Source organism: Salvia splendens, chromosome 10, assembly GCF_004379255.2.
Source record: "Salvia splendens isolate huo1 chromosome 10, SspV2, whole genome shotgun sequence".
NCBI lineage: Eukaryota > Viridiplantae > Streptophyta > Magnoliopsida > Lamiales > Lamiaceae > Salvia > Salvia splendens.
Window position 1 is genome coordinate 8,852,428 of NC_056041.1, and position 17,239 is coordinate 8,869,666.

The 17,239-nt window shown below is 40.0% G+C and overlaps 2 protein-coding genes across 2 annotated transcripts; one reads left to right on the forward strand and one right to left on the reverse strand.

The window, feature by feature from the left end:
* Positions 1-1,474: 1,474 nt before the first annotated feature.
* On the reverse strand, positions 1,475-2,967 carry LOC121751251 (adenylate isopentenyltransferase-like). The gene has a single exon (XM_042145964.1). The coding sequence runs from the start codon at positions 2,730-2,732 to the stop codon at positions 1,782-1,784; it is 951 nt and encodes a 316-aa protein (XP_042001898.1). The 5' UTR covers positions 2,733-2,967; the 3' UTR covers positions 1,475-1,781.
* An 11,191-nt stretch (positions 2,968-14,158) lies between these two features.
* LOC121750395 (IST1-like protein) lies at positions 14,159-16,707 on the forward strand. Its single transcript, XM_042144924.1, has 6 exons — positions 14,159-14,405; positions 14,838-14,970; positions 15,060-15,163; positions 15,665-15,836; positions 15,923-16,063; positions 16,234-16,707. The coding sequence occupies exons 1-6, from the start codon at positions 14,356-14,358 to the stop codon at positions 16,600-16,602; spliced, it is 969 nt and encodes a 322-aa protein (XP_042000858.1). The 5' UTR covers positions 14,159-14,355; the 3' UTR covers positions 16,603-16,707.
* The last annotated feature ends 532 nt before the right edge of the window (positions 16,708-17,239 follow it).

Genomic DNA, 17,239 nt, shown 5'->3' on the forward strand with positions numbered 1-17,239 from the left:
TATAAATACACACATTCATCATTCATTTTTCACATCAAATCATCTCTCATTCATATTTTTTCATACAACTCATCTACATCTTCATCTCTCACTCAAACACTCTCAAATGGATTTCACCGATATCATGGCGGAAGCGGAGCGCGAAGAACAAGAATACTATGAACAATATTGTGCCGCCTATGAAGCCTATGTCACCGCCACTACCCCCGCCCCTCCTCCTCGACCAACTAGATCAATTCGCCGCTACATCCCTCGTGACCGGGAGGGAGCCAACGAGAGGCTCGTTGCCGACCAGCCGCGGTTTTCGGAAGATTACTTTCGGCGCCGTTTTCGCATGTCAAAACGGTTGTTTATGCATATTGTCAACACATTGTCCGTCCGTGTTGAATACTTTCAATCAAGTAGAGACGCAACCGGTCGGCAAAGTCTCTCGGCGTTGCAGAAGTATACTTGCGCCATCCGACAACTTGCTACTGGGCAAACAACTGACCTCTTCGACGTGTATTTGCATGTCGGTGAGTCAACTGGAATCCTATGCCTTAAAATTTTTTGCGATGATTGTCAACGGTTGCTTCGTCTTTACAAAACAGTCCACGGTTTTCCCGGTATGCTTGTCAGCATTGACTGCATGCATTGGAAGTGGAAGAATTGTCCGACTGCTTGGAGGGGGCAACACTTAAGCGGCCACAAAGGCGGCGGCTCAACACTTATCCTTGAAGCGGTCGCCGACTACCCCCTATGGATTTGACATGTATATTTCGGTATTGCCGGATCCAACAACGACTTGAACGTGCTCTATTCTTCACCACTCTTCAATGATGTTTTGAATGGTGTAGCACCGGCGATCGACTTCACCGTCAACGGAAATGCATACTACATGGGTTACTATCTCGCCGATGGTATCTACCTAAGGTGCTAGACTTTCGTGAAGACGTTCAGCAATCCGCAAGACGCGAGACGAGTTCTTTTTGCGCAGCGTCAAGAGTCTGCTCGGAAAGACGTCGAAAGAGCTTTTGAGGTCCTTCAAGGCCGATTCAACATTGTGAAGGCCCCGTCTCGGCTGTAGTACGTTAAGAATATCGCCGACATCATGTACACGTGTATTATCTTGCACAACATGATTATAGCTGACGAAGGACCAAGGGTGGCTAACTTTTACGACGAGGAAGCTCAACCGCGAGGTCTCCCCACGCCGAGGTGTGCATACGACAGTGGGCGAGAGGATCGAAACAAGAAACACAATGCGCGATACTCGAACCCACACTGAGCTACAAGAAGACCTAATCAAACACATTTGGACGAAATTCGGCCACGAGTAGTGGGTTTTTTAATTTTATGAATTTAATTATGTAATTTTAAATTTTTAGGATTTTAATTATGTAATTTTTAATTTTTTTAATTTGTAATAGTATTGCGGATATTTTTAATGCATTTTAATATTGTGTAAATGTTTTTATTTAAATTGAATAATAGAATGGTGAGACTCTTGAACATATCCTTACGAAAGAGCATGGATATGGATTTTGTGCTCTTGCCTAAAAGTATGGAGTAAAAAAGTAATAAAAGTGGGTCTGAATCCACGTCCGTAATCTTTGGTAATAACACAGATGGAGATGCTATTAGAGCAGCCTCATCCCCGAAATTGGTCGCCCCCTCCTCCCTCAATTCCAAAACTTATACCACAAGAAAACTTCAAAAAAAAAAACTCTTAACAAACAAGAGAGAGAAAGGGGGACTTTCCAATTTAGAGGAAAAACAGGAGCTGGAAATAGCTGGAAAACCTACTCCATCAAGAACTGCTTCACAATCTTCACGCTTGGTTCCAACACCTGCCTCTCCCAAATCTCCGCCACCCTCCTCCCACTGGCCCCCTCCAGCGCGGCCGTCAGCGCCGCCGTGGTCTCCACCTTTTTCAGATCCCACCCGGCGCACTCCCTCAGCCGTTGGATCTTGGCGACCTGCCTTTTCGCCAGCTGACACGTGTTGTCCTTGATGGCCCCCACCGCCCCCTCGTACGCCTCCACGTCATCCTCCTCCTCATTGAAACGACGAAAATACCCCTCGAATTCCGGGACCCCTATTGCCTTCTTCTGCCCGCTCCGACTCATTGAGTCCGACTCGCCGCTGCTGAAATACGCCTTGAGCTCATCGAACATGCCGGAGCCGAGCATGTTGTCGACGCGCTTGTCGAGGTAGGCGTTGAGCACCGGCAGCGCGACGTCGACGTGGAGGAAGCAGCAATGGTAGCGCTGCTCCCGGCAGAAGGCGGAGGAGGAGGAGGAGGAGAAGACGTCGGTGTCCGGGTCGAATTTGTTAGAGATCAATGCGTAGATTAGGGAATTGGAGCCGCCGACGAGGAAGGGGATGCGGCGGCGGGAGAGGATGTCGGAGATGGCGGCGGAGGCGGCGGAGCGGAAGTCGGAGGGGGTGAATTCGGGGTGGGAATCGGAGGGGGTGAAGTGGCCGAGGAGGTGGTGGCGGATGTTTCTGCGGTCGGAGAGGGGGATTTTGTTGGTGGTGATGTCGAGGCCGCGGTAGGCTTGGATTTTGTCGGAGTTGATGATTTCGGAGGAGGGGAAGAAGCGGGAGAGGAGGTCGATGGAGAGCTTGGTCTTGCCGCAGCCGGTGGGGCCCATGACGACCACGATTTTTTGGGGGCTGGACATGGAGATGGTGTTGGAAGAAAGGGAATGGGTTTTTGTAAGGCATGCTAGTAGTCTTCTCAATCTCATTAAGAAACAATGTCAAAGAGAGAGTGGTGGTGGCGGATCGCAAGGGAATGAGTATTGGATGAAGAGTTGGTGAGGGTGGTATGTACGGTTTTGTCTGGAGCTGTTGGCTTTTCTTTCATTTAGTTAGGAGTATATATATATATATATATATATAGATGGATAGATAGATAGGTGTTCGTTGAGAGTTGATTGCTAGCTTCAAACTCTCTCTTCTACTGTGTGAATTCCCGACGTTAATAAGTGGTGTATGCTTTGAAAAACTCATTTTTTTTCCTGAGCTTTTGATGGCGTGTGACTGATTGTGACAATCCCTGTGCAATTGCGCATAAAAAGTGAGCTTTTTAGAGTTTTTAAATATTATACATGCCGAGGTGGCACGAAGAAATAAATTGTAGCCGGTTCACCTTTTAACCGTACGGATTTTAGGCTATGTCCAAAGTGTCCACAATGGTAGCCCTTGAAGGCCATCAAAGTTGACACGGCCATGAAATGTGGCTCTCCATGATCCTTCACAATGGTAAATAAACAAAAACAACAAGGGCTACCAAATGTGGGTCCTCTCCAAAAAAAAAATTTAATTTGTTCTTTTTTTAATTATATTTTTTAATTTAACTACAATAAATTTAATTAGCCTAATAATTTGAAAAATAAACATAATTTAATAAAAAAGCGAATTAAAGACAAATTTTTGTCGTATTATAGATAGAAAAAAGTTATACAACGAAAATTTTTAAAAAACACTACACAAAAAGACGCCACCCTTCCTACTTGGTGGCATTATCGGAATTCGGCACATCTTCATCACCACCTTCGTTGCCGCCGCCCCCACTGCCGGTTGCTCCGCCCATCTCCGACCCATCGGCCCACCCCAACTTCGACCTCAATCTAAGAATGAGGTCGTAGCACATCTTCTTGGTGAGAGGGTCTGTCGACTTCTCGTACAAGGACAAGTTATCCCCAAGATGCTTCATCATCTGCACCTCCAGTGTTTGAGCCAACGCCGCGGTCGGTGATGGGCGCGGTGCTGACGCGCTCGCAACAGAGACTTGGGATGAGGTTCTAGCTTCCCGGATGGCGGCTTGTTGGCCGTGCGGGCGTTGGCGCCTCGACATTGTCGAGGGGGGCTCCTCCAACACATCGTCATTCAGGTCGAATGCACGTGAGTCGCTACCACTACTGTAGGTGCCGTCGGCACGGAGTTTTGTCCGCTTCCCAGTAGGACCGGTCTCATCATCGCAGATCGCCTTGAATTGAAGGGAGTCTCGGAGAAGCATATATTCATTCCAGTAGGTGAACTTGGGCCACTCTTCAGTATTAAACAACTGATACGATAACGCCCGTACGCCGGCTTCGCTGCGGCCGCTTTCGGCATTCTGGAGTTATCTCTCGTAAATGCTACTGAACCTCTTCACAGCTCTACTGATCCGGCCGAACTTCTTCCGGATCTAGCCTTCATCACGCTCGGCACTGTCTGCTGGTTTGAAGCCGTGGTACACCGTCAGGAAGCGCCTCCAAAAGCAAACGTCGGTCTGATCCGTACCGATGACCGGATTCGTCGTGACCGCCTCCCAGGCCCGCGCAACAGCAAGGGATTCATCGTCGTTGTACGGGACCCTCCGCCGAGCACCACCGCTCAGCCCGCTTCCGCTTCTGCCGGGCCACTGCTCTCTGTCTCCGCCGCGGCCGACGCCGGGCCCCTGCTCTCCGTCTCCGCCTCGCCTTCCACCGCCGCCGCCATTTCGGCCTCGGCCACCCCCAGTAGGGGCTTCCACCTCCACACTATCGGATGTCGGGGTCTTCGGTGTACCCATCAACTGTTCCCATGTGAATCTATCAGATTTAGACAGAAGAGACTGGGTGTATTGGAATTGGGAGGATTGGAAGTGCTGAGACGGGTTGTTGATCGCGTTTATATTCGGCCGGTAGTCACCGAACCCCGATTGTTGGCGAACCACGTTCCTCTGCTGATGGGAGGATGACTGAACCCGGTATTGCGGCGATTGTGGACTCCACATCTGATTTAGGAAGTTATCGTATCCCGAGTCTCCTTACCCCGGGGAATCACCATCTCCACCTTGCATCTTTGGTAGGATTTTAATTAGGGTTTTGAAGTGTTCAAGTGTAAAATGGAGTGGAAAAAATGGAAATGGAAATGGTAGGATTTATAAAAGAATTTTCGAAAATTAAAATTTCACGGCCCAGCCGCCGTTTCGTGGCTCCTTGCAGTGGTGGGCCGCGGCTCACACGGCTCAGCCGCGTGAAGGCCGCGGCTCTCTCGTGGCTCTCGGCCCTCAGCCGCGATTCGTGGCTCTCTGCAATGGGGGCCGCGCACCCGAGCCCCGTGCCGCGGCTCCCCCACTGTGGACACTCTCATACCCCAACTCTACATCATTTCTAATTAAAATTCTACTCGTACCATTGCCAATATACTTAATTTTACTAACATGTTTTATTTTATTATTCAATTCAGAAAAAATCATCTTACATCCACTAAAATTTCATATTTTGCTATTTTCCTCCGTCAATCAATAAAATCCATACCTATCAAGCCTTAGGGCATCCGCAGTGGTGCAAATGTCCCGACGGACATCCCTGGGGTCATCCCAAAAACACATCCTGCCATGTCATACGGACTTCCCACTGCGGATGCCACGTCATACGGACATCCCACTGCACAGTGGCGGACATCCCCAAGGACATCCCGACGAACTTCCCATATTAAAAAAATTCACAAATTCACCAATTTAACAATTCACGGAATTAAGCAAATTACAGAAGTAAAATTTCGACACAAATATGGAGAAAATGAGAACACTTTATTTAAAAAAACATACTTAATTAAAAAATACATTAAAAAATTACATAAATATAAAAAAATCGCCTTCTCACTCCTCGGATTCCCCGCCTCCGGTACCCTCGTCGTCGCCGCCACCCCCCTCGCCGTTACTATCCGACATCTCGTCGAACCCCAATCGCGCTGCATACTGTTGAGGAGGGGTTTAAGCTTCCGCTTGTAATGGGGGTCGGTCGTTTGACGCCATTCAACCATCGCACGTAACAAGGTTTCATGTGCCGCGATGCGGGTGAATGAGGGGTTTTCGGGATCGTTTTGGGTGGGTGCTGCCGATTAGGCCTCGGCGGATCCGCTGTCGCTTCCTCCCGGAGTCCCCGCCACGGCATTTTGCCCAACCGGGTGACGGCGGCTGTTCGACGTTGAGGGTGTGGGGAACTCTGCCTCGGCGGGGGGAGCTCGTAGGAACCAGAACTGCTACTATACTCCCCGGAGGCGCTGATCCTCGTTCGCTTCGGCCAGCCAGATTCAACGCCCGCAGTGAACTTGGCTGAATCCTGCACCACAAGATAGACATCCCAATACTTGAATTCCCTGAACCCCTTTGAAGGATCGATGTACTGCTGGTGCGCGGCAAGCTTCACGTCCTCGGCGGGCATGCCGCTGGACGCCATGCGGAGACAGGTCGTGTAAAGGCCGGCAAAGCGGCTGAGCTGCCTCCTCAGCCGCTCCCACTGTTTCCGGCATTGTTCGCCGTTGTAAGGCTTCCCCCCTGCCGGTTTGAACTGGAGGTAGCTTTGGCTAATGCGCCACCACATCCTGTCGATGTGCTGGTTCGCCCCGACGTATGGATCCTCCACTACACTGATCCACGCCTTCGCCAGCGCAATGCACTCCTCCATGCTCCAGATGGTCCTCTTGTTCCCGCTGGACCCCTCCCCCACCTCAGCGGCCCCCGACCCACCATCGTACACCGCCGCAGATGATGTAGTGTCCCGTCCCCTTCCCCTCCCCTTTCCCCTTCCCCCTTCTCCCCGTGGGCGTCAGCGCGTCGGTGGGAAAATCCCGGATCGGAGACAACCCCAACTCCTCTAGCGAGAACGTGTCGAGGCCAGTGAACTGGTCTCGACAGGAGTACTCGCCGGGTTGTCCGGTGACAGTAAATCCATGTAGGGTCGGTAGACGTCCACCGGTGATTGGGGGACCCCCTGCCTACTCCGCCCGCACCCGCCGGCGACCCCTGCATCATCCCCGGCATCATCATACCGGGCATCTGGGGAATTCCGCTCCGACGTCCGTGGGAGTCAACCCAATGGCGGACGTCGCGACGAACGTTAGCAAAAAGGCGCGGACATGCGGTGTCCGTATCGGACGTCCGTATCTGTTGAACAGTTGCTCAATGGCGGACGTCCCGCGCACGCCAATCTGACATCCGCGCGGAAGTCCGCCATTGCAGATGCTCTTATATTGGTAGACAAAGAGAATATAATACTAACATTAAAATTCAAAAATAACAAGTTCTAAAATTAAAATTAAAATAATACTATATAATTAAAAATGGAGGATACAGGTATAAATTGAAAGTGAAACGTCTCGTATTTATAGAAATTGATAATTGATTTAAAATTAGATAAATTCGGACCACAACCTATACTGGAGTATGATAATTTGCTTGTAAGCTCTGCTATTGACCAAGCAATTATCATGCTATAATTTATCATAGCATTTATGATGCATAAATCAATACGAAACAATGCCATATACCTAAATTCTTGAATATAGAATGCGACTAACAAAAAGGGATATCGATGTGTTTTGTGTGTGCCAAATGAAGTTTGAACGTCACATGGAACCCCTCTACTATATTTTAGTTTTATGTTTCATTTGATATAGTGTTATTAATAAGCATTAGTCATTACAATATCTAACATTTTAATATAACTAAGCACCTAAGGAGAGCTTATATAAAAATATATCGGCCGAGATACACTTTAGAAGTATAGCATAAAACCAATGTACAATTAGTGTTTGTGTGTGTAATTGTAGAAATAATGTTCGATGGGAATCTGCATGTTATTATCTATAGTTAGGCTTAGATTGAAATATCCATTGCAATAATACAAGATAATGTCCTAAAAACTCGTTACAATACATGAATCAATAAAATTGGGTAAGAGTATAGTCCAATTTCAATCTATCAAATTATATTCGTCAATTTGTATACTATGCGTAAAAGAAAACTCAAAGAATAGCGTAAAAATGATAGACACTTCAAACTTCATAACACATGCAATATCATTATATCTACATTTGAGTATCTCCTTGTCTATGGAAACATTAAAAGTAGATTAAAGCTCAAAACGAACAGTATCATACGATAAACACTAGTAGACGCAGGTAGGGGTAAATGTTATGGGTTAAAATAGTAAGAAAATTTTCTTTTTGAAATCTCATAAACAAATTCGAAAATTTAAGTTCCACTTAGAATTTTTTCTGCTTCCTGCTCTACGCACTAATACAGACGATCATTAACTATGGGGAAAGATAAATATATACAAGTATTAATTTAGAACAAAATTAATAAGCCGCGTGGGGGACTAGCCTCGAACCCAATTGGCTGGGAAAATAGGAATGTAAAAACATGTGACAGTGGGCGTGGGGGTTTATCGCAGAGCCCCATGAATTTTTTCCTAAATTAATATTATAGGTGACTATGAATAAATGTTTGGCTTAGAATAATTAAATTATACTAGTAGTAAATTTTATTTTCCTAGGCGAGGCCTGTTTGATTGTGTGCATTCACGCTTCTGTATCTAGTTTTTGGGGTTTGGTGGAACGTGGAATGTTGGTCTTATAATACTACTATATTTTAATTCTATTTTGAAATTTTGATAGTATTAACAAAGTTTTCTTTAATGTGTGGAGTATAATTTAGCTATTCTTGTTTTTTATGTATACGTATTAATTTTTCTGGTTCGGCCTTATGATTTATGTATGAATCTCATATATACCCTCGTGCTAACTAATTAGTAATTCAAAATTAAGATAAATTTTTAACTATTAGATTAGGAGATAGGAGATTTAGTAGATTTAGTGGTTAATATAATGCCAAGTGGATTATATTTTAAATAGTATTAAATAAAAGTAAATGGTATTAATGTCAATTCTCTCTTATTAAAAAAATCCCAAAATTTTAAATTTACGTAATTCTCTCAATTTAAATTTTTTCGCAAAAAATATATCAATTTAAAGGTAATTTTATAAGGATTCTAACGAGATCTCAATTGCATATGTTCCGACGACATTCGGATGATGATATTTGATGATTTTTTATTTCAGTTTTCTTATATATTAATAAGCATATTTTTTTATCAACAAATACATCAAAAAATCTCAATATAATGGAGACAAAATCTCAATATAATGCATGTGAAATCTCAATAAAACTAGGTTGATATTTTCGTGTACTTGTGTTGAAATACTCATGTCATTGTGTTGATATTTGTAATACACTATGTTGATATAAAAAAACACAAAAAATTATGATATGATAACAGAATGACGATCTTACAATTTTGTTGATATTTTGTCTACTATTTATTGAGATTTGTAAGATTTAATCTCATCCACTCATTTTAAAATCTAAGGGTGGAGATTTATCTTGATTTTGGATTATGATGCTATAAGCAATATAAGAGGACCCTAGACTCAAACTCATGGTGATAATTAAATTCTCTTTTCCTTTTTCTTTATTTTTAATATCTTATATACAAGCATATAATCAAGTAGGTAGAGTAATTATTTGATGTAAAATCTCAATCTCGTCCACAATAATAAAGATAGCGTCCAATCTCTCAATTTGCATCATGAACACGTGTTTTGATTACAATTAAAAGGCTAATTTGTATTATTGGTAAGCAAAACACAACCAAAATATTAAACAAAGAGAAATGTTTGAATCGGCAACATTCCTAATTAGCCACTGGACGAATTATGCGACCACATTAAAGAGAGATGTTTGAATCATGGTAAAATTGAAAAATGGGACTTCTGTCCAACTATGAAAGTGACTAATCGAATCTTTAGATAGAGAGATTAACAATAGTATACTCCAAAGATACTGAAAAATCTATATACACTGAAAGATAATACTCCGTATATAATGAACCTGTTACAATAAATTTAGATATATTTCATGTCATTTATCAAATTCTTAATTTTCACAATTACGAAATTCAAATCTTTATTTTGTAATAATGATTAAACAAGTGTACGCTGTTTGGTATATTTCACAAAAAGGCACAATTATTCAGGATAACATCTTAGCTTACATTAATTGCTACAAATAATTTTAAAGATAAGAAAGGTGAGCTAAGATCACGAGGTGGCCGCCATAATTAAATAATTAGAAGGCCCAAAACCGACCATACTTCCTGATTTGGAATTTGAACTTTATTTTTGGAGCATCAAAAGGTGATCAATGAGATGATGATAAAATCAATTCTCCTAACTCAAAATTCAGTAATTGGCACATATAAAATTGAATGTGAAACTATTGACCCGTGGACCAGAAAATATTGAACTAGAAAAGTGAAAAAAAGATACAACTAAGAAAAGAGAATTTCGATATCTCATAATAACTTTAATTTAGACCTTTTTAATTCCGAAAGTTAATAGTAATTGTTTAGTATATGAAATCATGGAAACTAAATTAACTAATCACAATTCAGCAGTGAACATATTTCTAACCCATAAATCACAAAATTGAAATTTAGCATTGTTCTTCATGTCCAGATAGAATTGTTTTATACCACAATCAACTATAATTTGGGATTTACCATTAACTCATCTCAACAAATGAATTTCTTCCCGTGATCCAAGAAAAATAGCAACACATGATTATTCACTTACAATTTCTTCGTTGTCTATCCAAATTGACATTTCATGCACTTGAAATCATAAAAAGATGTGGGAACTACTAATTTATTAAGAAGACCTTAAAAAGTGTAAGAATCTAATTGATCACAATAAAGATGGTGTCACTTGTCTTGTGTGAACCCAAGTAGTCAAAATTGGGTCTATCATTTCTTGATCAAACTTGACACATATTGTCTTATTGATTCAATCATTACCAATAAAAGGAACTAAAGTAAAATTTTAGTTTGAAAAAGAGTACATCAATGTAATGATAAATTTTTCATGATATATCAAGATATACAATCATCGCATGAGCTTTCTTTCTTCTCTCTAAGGGGGGAAATTCAATGTTCAAAGATACCAAGCATCTCAAAGATAGGGACACAACACCATAACAAACATTTCGTGTACAAATTATGTAAGAAAATTGGAGAATTGACAGGAAACTATATGCAAACTGTTTTAGACTATTGAATCGATGTGGTAATATAAACATGGGTTGTGCGTAAGTCAATTTTTCTTCTTCTAAGTTATTATGTTACACGATATATATGCTTCATTTGATACAATGTTCAATACTACTATAGGTAATGTGCATTGTGTTATGAGATGTGACATTATTGTGATCGTCAACGAGAGAAAAATATCATGCAAAAAAAAAGTCCAAAAGCTAACAGAAGATTAAGAAAAATAAAAGTATAAACATAGTACTAATTTTTCTTCCTATCATGATAAGAAGCAAACCTCCATTGACGACTTCTTGCAAGCATGAATTACCTTTTGATTGTTATCTTTAATCATGTAATCATTTGCTAGAAAAAAAAATTAGCAAGTGAGAATATTTTCCCGTATAAGGTATTTTGCAATTTGAATAAAGATAAATGTACATAAATTATAAATGTATGTAATGCCCCTAAATTATAAACTTAATTGAATTAAAATACAAATTAGTTATAAAAAATTATATGGAAAATTTATGAATTTTTTACAGCTTCATTTGAAATAATTATACAACATACAATAAAAAATTACTTCTATTTTTTAAATATGTAGATATTTAATATAAAAGTTTAAGATTTTTCAAAATTGTTGTAGAATGGTTATTATGTAATTTATTTTAAACCAATTTATATTTATAAATCAATTTCAATGTAAAATATCTAAAATGTTCAATTATGTACGTACAAATGTGCATTTATCAGTACCCTTTAGATTTTTTTAATATTACTCTTAAACTAATTAAGTGATTTCCATTTGCTCTTTGTTCATGATTTTGGAGTTCCATTTAATTATGTGTGATGTGTTTCTTTATGGATCTATTATACCAGTTCCAGTATCTAATATTTAGGTGTTTATTTATCTTTTTCAAAAATATATTACTATTTTTTCTGCACCTTTAAGTTCAGAGTGAGATTTGCTATGATGCAGATCTATATTTTATTAGTTAGTACTTACTATATTTTTGTCAATGCATTTTCAGTCAAATAAAAATACTATCGCTACTTGTATATCTAGCAGTAGCACACATGATGGTGGGACGACTTACGTTTGATAAATCAAACTTGTCATTTTCTACCTACTAAGTTGAGGAACATTAGTAATTACGGATTGCTTTTAAAATGATAAACAAAATTGATATCGAGCGTATTTTTTTCCCTTCAGTATCCTATTCATTATTGTTTTAATAATCAATGAACAAAAAACTAATTATACGTCATTTGTTAGTTAGGTGTACGAATGGAGTATGATTTTAAATTTTAATACGCTGTTGATATAACAGATATATCGATAGTTTCAATTTTTATGAGATTATTCGAGTTGTGACCAAGTAGCAAGGTATAATTTGCCAAATCATACCCGAACTACGCCCTAATGGGCCAACAAACGTTCACCAAAGCTGGGCTTCAAAGCCCAAGACCATAATGAGCTTTACTGCTTTATTAATAATGTAAGCTTAAGCTTATAGGAGTAGTACTTTCTGTTTAGCTTAATATTTAATATTTAATTCTAGCTCAACATTTATTTATTTTTAATAAAATCTATGGAGAGAGACGGTGAGCAAAGAAGTACGTGCAAATGTATAACCAAACCAAATACACTTGTTACTAAAGGCCCATTACGTTCAACAACTCACAGAAGAAAAGATGGATGGAATCACCTTAGTCTCAACCGGCAAGATAGGGTTTGGTCTTTCAATTATATCCCGACCATTTTCTATTTAAATTAAATCCTCACACACTTAAGATCAATGTTTTAAAAACCGGATCGGACCGACCGGTTCGACCGGTCGGACCGCGAATCGGTAGGTAGTCCGGTCCGGTTCACCCCTTTAAACTACCATTGCATTGAACCGCCGTGAACCGGTGGAACCGGCCGGTCAGACCGTGAACCGGAAATCGGTTTTCTATTTTTTTCAAAATTTTTAAAAATTTGTTGTTGGTAGAGAGATTGAACTCATGACCTCTCTTCTAGTTAAGAAGACATCTACCACTCCACAACATGGGCTCATTGAACAATTTGAACATTAAATATTTTATACATTAACCATTAATTTTATCTACAAAAACTAATAATTCATTTTAATTTTATTATTCTTTAATATAATTGTTAATTATAATATATATAATTATCATCCTTTATATTTTAATGATGCTCTACTTACCACCTATATTATTATTAGTACCATATAAGATTCATTATTTACTATAAATAAATTTTTTATATTACATACTTAATTTATATACACTAGCTATTGACATTAATGAATTATCTTATCTAAACTAATTAATAAGTACTTAATTCGTATTTAATTATATATTATTTTACGAAATATATTTTCTTAAATTAATATAAATATTATCTATTTTAATATATGAAATATTAAATTTTTTATCTAGACTAACTAATATTAAATATATATATTTGAATATATTTACTAAATTTTAATTTTATTTATATTTATACATCACTAATTATCTATAAGATTTAATGTTTTGTGATATATTATTAATTGTAAATCATTTACTAATTTTAATATATTTTTATATATATTTGCAACAGTAAAAAGGTTAGACCGGTGGTTGGACCGGTTGAACCGTGAACCAATAACGTCGTCGGTTCGCTTGCCGGTCCGGTTTTTAAAACATTGCTTAAGATGGATGGAATCACATTAGTCTCAACCAGAAATGGTTTTGTCTTTCAATATATTCGATCATTTTCTGTTTAAATTAAATCCTCCCACACTTGCCTCCGGTAAAATGATAACTTGAATTATAAGTTTTTTTTGTTTTCCAACATCCCAGTTTGGTTCTACCTTCTATACTATATTATATCAACTATTTAACTCTTCAAAGGGAGAATTTCAATACATAAATATGGGTTTTAAACTTAGAGCATCTGCAACGGTAGACGGACGGCGTCCGTCCGTCCGTGCCAGCGGCACGGAAGAGCTCGTCCGCCGCTGCGCTCGCGGCGCTGCTCGATGCATCGAGCACGTCCATGCTAGCGAGCAGGTGACATGGCGTGCTGCGAGTGCGAACACAACTGTGAGTGTTGTGCTCTTGCCTAAGAGTAGGCAGGAATAGTGGTGCCGGGCCCACAACCGTGCTCGTTGCAAGAGCACGGTTGTGGGTGCTCTTAGCACTGATTGTTGTTCGTTTCTCCGGTGTACATGGATAAAGATGGACTTTCGATATCAATGTTTCCCGGCCCGGCCCATTTATATTTGTTTCTCTTTTCAGTTTATGAAGAATGAACTGTAAAGACAACGCAAAGAATCAATATTTCGATTAATTTTTCATTGGTGATTCGGTAGTAATCTTATAGTACTACTCCTAATAATGAGCGCAGAATTCTTGTAAAATCGAATTCCTAACAAGCTGAATTCTGCTGCTTTAAGGGGCGCACGAACTCCAAATGTCTATGTTGAATCAACTCTTTAACAGGGGTCTCCTTGGAGCGAAATGGTTGGTTCAGTCGATTCACTTTTCATCTTTCCTTTTCTCTATAATTGGGAGAAAATTTTTTTAAAAGCTATGAATTGTCGATCTTCATCGGATTGTTGCCCTTTCGATTTATTCATGATTTTATTTCTAAATACAGTATTATGTATATCCTGCAAATCGCGTGTATTTATATACGGTTGATCATCTGAATCGGGATTGAATTTTGGGCATAAATTGTAGCTGCTTGATATTTGGATCTAGAATTATGAACGATTGTAAAAATTGCTGCAATGCTGCCAACCATTTTGGGATTTTCTATCTACCTGAATTAGGGTTTAATTGCGAAAGGTGATTGATGAATTGTGTTGAGCTGAATGCTTTTATGCAATGGGACAAGCTGTTATTCTTCTAATTTGTCACAGTTTGGATTGATTACTCATACTTGTTCTGTAGTAAAACATGCTTAACCTTGGCGATCTCGCGTATCAAGCTGCTGCAAAACAAGCGGGATGTGCAGCTGAGGCTTATGAGGAAGGAGATAGCAGAATTTCTGCAGGCGGGCCAAGAAGCTATTGCTCGAATTAGAGTACTTATCTGTTCATATTGAGAAGATCTTGTTTGATTCCGACACAATGTTTCCATTCCTTGTTACTAATATTTTCTGTGTTGATATAGGTGGAGCATGTTATACGAGAACAAAACACATGGGAGGCATATGAAATATTGGAGTTATTCTGCGAATTTGTTCTTGCCCGTGTACCAATTCTTGAAAGCCAGAGGTAACCTCGTTCTTGGTTTTATGCCAATGCTCGTATATTTTCTGATTTTGGGATGTTAAGAAATACCAGAAGCGTTTAAAGAAGTGCGTCGTTTTATTTTTTAGCAAACTACCTTTGTTATGATTAAAATGGTCTAAAATAAGAAGACACTTCTGCATTTTGTGGTTATTATAAAGCAGTTAATTGGTTATGTTTTAGCACATTGATTCTCTAGATGTGATAATCTGGAACTTTATGTGAAGCGAAGGCATTGGTTCGTCTCTATTCTGGTCTAAGTTACATGTGAAAATCTGATGCTCGTGAGTTCATTTTTTTTACTTACATGGAGTCAATTTATCTTAGTTTGTGGCTTAAAGACTTGATTAGGGATCGGCCATTGATTTTTTATTGTACTTATGATTGTTTGATAGTTCTAGTTTTTTAATGTGATTGTGACAAATTAGTGGTGCATCCTATTTTTTGAATCATAACATTTTATGCCATTTGTCTTGCTTAATACAGAGAATGCCCTACAGAGTTACGGGAAGCTGTGGCTAGCATAATCTTTTCAGCTCCAAGATGTTCAGATTTACCGGATCTATTGCAGGTCCGGAATCTATTTGCTGCAAAATATGGAAAGGAATTCATAGCCGCTGCATCTGAGCTTCGCCCCGATACCAGTGTCAACCGCACAGTTAATAGTCTTTTTATGTTCTTTTAGCTCGATATTTCCCCATCCTTGCCAAATACTATAATTCAAATGCGTTGTGTAATCTGCAGATAATTGAAAAGCTCTCAGTGATTGCCCCGCCCACAGATGTAAAGCTCAACATACTGAAGGCAATTGCACTAGAACATAATGTCAATTGGGATTCAACCAAAACAGAACAAGAATTTAGCAAGAAACCCGAGGACCTTCTTGTAAGGATCTCTTTCCGACTCTCGATCAAACTCGCTCTATGCATTTGGTGTTAAGATCTTTTGAACACTCATGATTTCACCTTTCATAAGCATGCAACTCTTTTCGCTTTGGTAATAATACTGTTTTCATGAATCCATTGTTTTGACTTAATTTCCTTGCTATGTTTTAGAACGGACCAAAACAAATAGCTGTGCAACCTCGTCCAGAGCTAGAAGTTCGGAAATCTTTGTCTACCATCACAGATCAGCCAGCACCATCTTTACATGGTAATCGGCCAGCGCGCCACCTGCAACCTCCCACTTCCCACAACAGCACTTCATATGTGGAAACAAGGCGAGCTGAGTCATCAGCGAGAGAACAAAGTCCCAAACCAATCAACGAGATCAAGGATCCCAACCCACAATCTTCCGATGACACTCTGCAAAAGGCTCGTACTGCTATCACCGCAGCAGAGCGGGCATCAGCTGCTGCACGAGCCGCTGCTGAACTGGTGAATGCCAGGTTCTCCTCGCCCAAGCAAGACGAACAGAAAATCTAACCATGTAATCACCATTTAATTTTATCGTTTTGTTTATGTTTGTTATGTAAAAAAGTCTCGAGGGAAAAGCAATATTGAGTGAAAATGAAAGGTCCAAGAATCAAATATGATGCAGCAGAGTTTGTTGTTTGAAGTATATCAGAGGCAGTTAGTTAACCATGTGAGTGACTGTGTGTGTGGGTGGGTGTGTTGAAATCCACACAACTTTTTGAGGCATATATGAGTAGGGAGTTACTATATGTATAATAATAATGTGAAATAAATATAGGAGTAAGAAGGGAAAGAGTTAAGAGAGGGTTGAGATGGTACAATCAGTTTCCTAATAGAGAGAGAGAAAGACAAAACTTAGTTGTGAATGCTTCGCCAACTTTTCATCTCCATGAAAAAAGACATTCACGTTAATGTGTAAGTGCTGCAGCATGATTGGTGATGAGACAAGCAGACTTCTGCCCTTACTCAGATTTTTCATCTCATCATCATTAGAGCATGCGCAGCGGTGGACGGACGGCGTTCGTCCGTGCCGCTGGCACGAACAAGCTCCACCGCCGCTGGCACGGCGCTGCGAAGAGCACGTCCGTGCCAGCGAGCAGGCGACGTGGCGGCACGCGATTGGGCAACGGCATAGCCGTTGCCTTTG

Bases quoted from the DNA above. Each gene is read 5' to 3' on its own strand.
- LOC121751251 (XM_042145964.1), bottom strand. From the start codon at position 2,732: ATGAGATTGAGAAGACTACTAGCATGCCTTACAAAAACCCATTCCCTT.
- LOC121750395 (XM_042144924.1), top strand. From the start codon at position 14,356: ATGTCTATGTTGAATCAACTCTTTAACAGGGGTCTCCTTGGAGCGAAA. The intron at 14,406-14,837 runs GTTGGTTCAGTC...CTTGTTCTGTAG, and splicing joins GGTCTCCTTGGAGCGAAATG to TAAAACATGCTTAACCTTGG. The intron at 14,971-15,059 runs GTACTTATCTGT...GTGTTGATATAG, and splicing joins AAGCTATTGCTCGAATTAGA to GTGGAGCATGTTATACGAGA.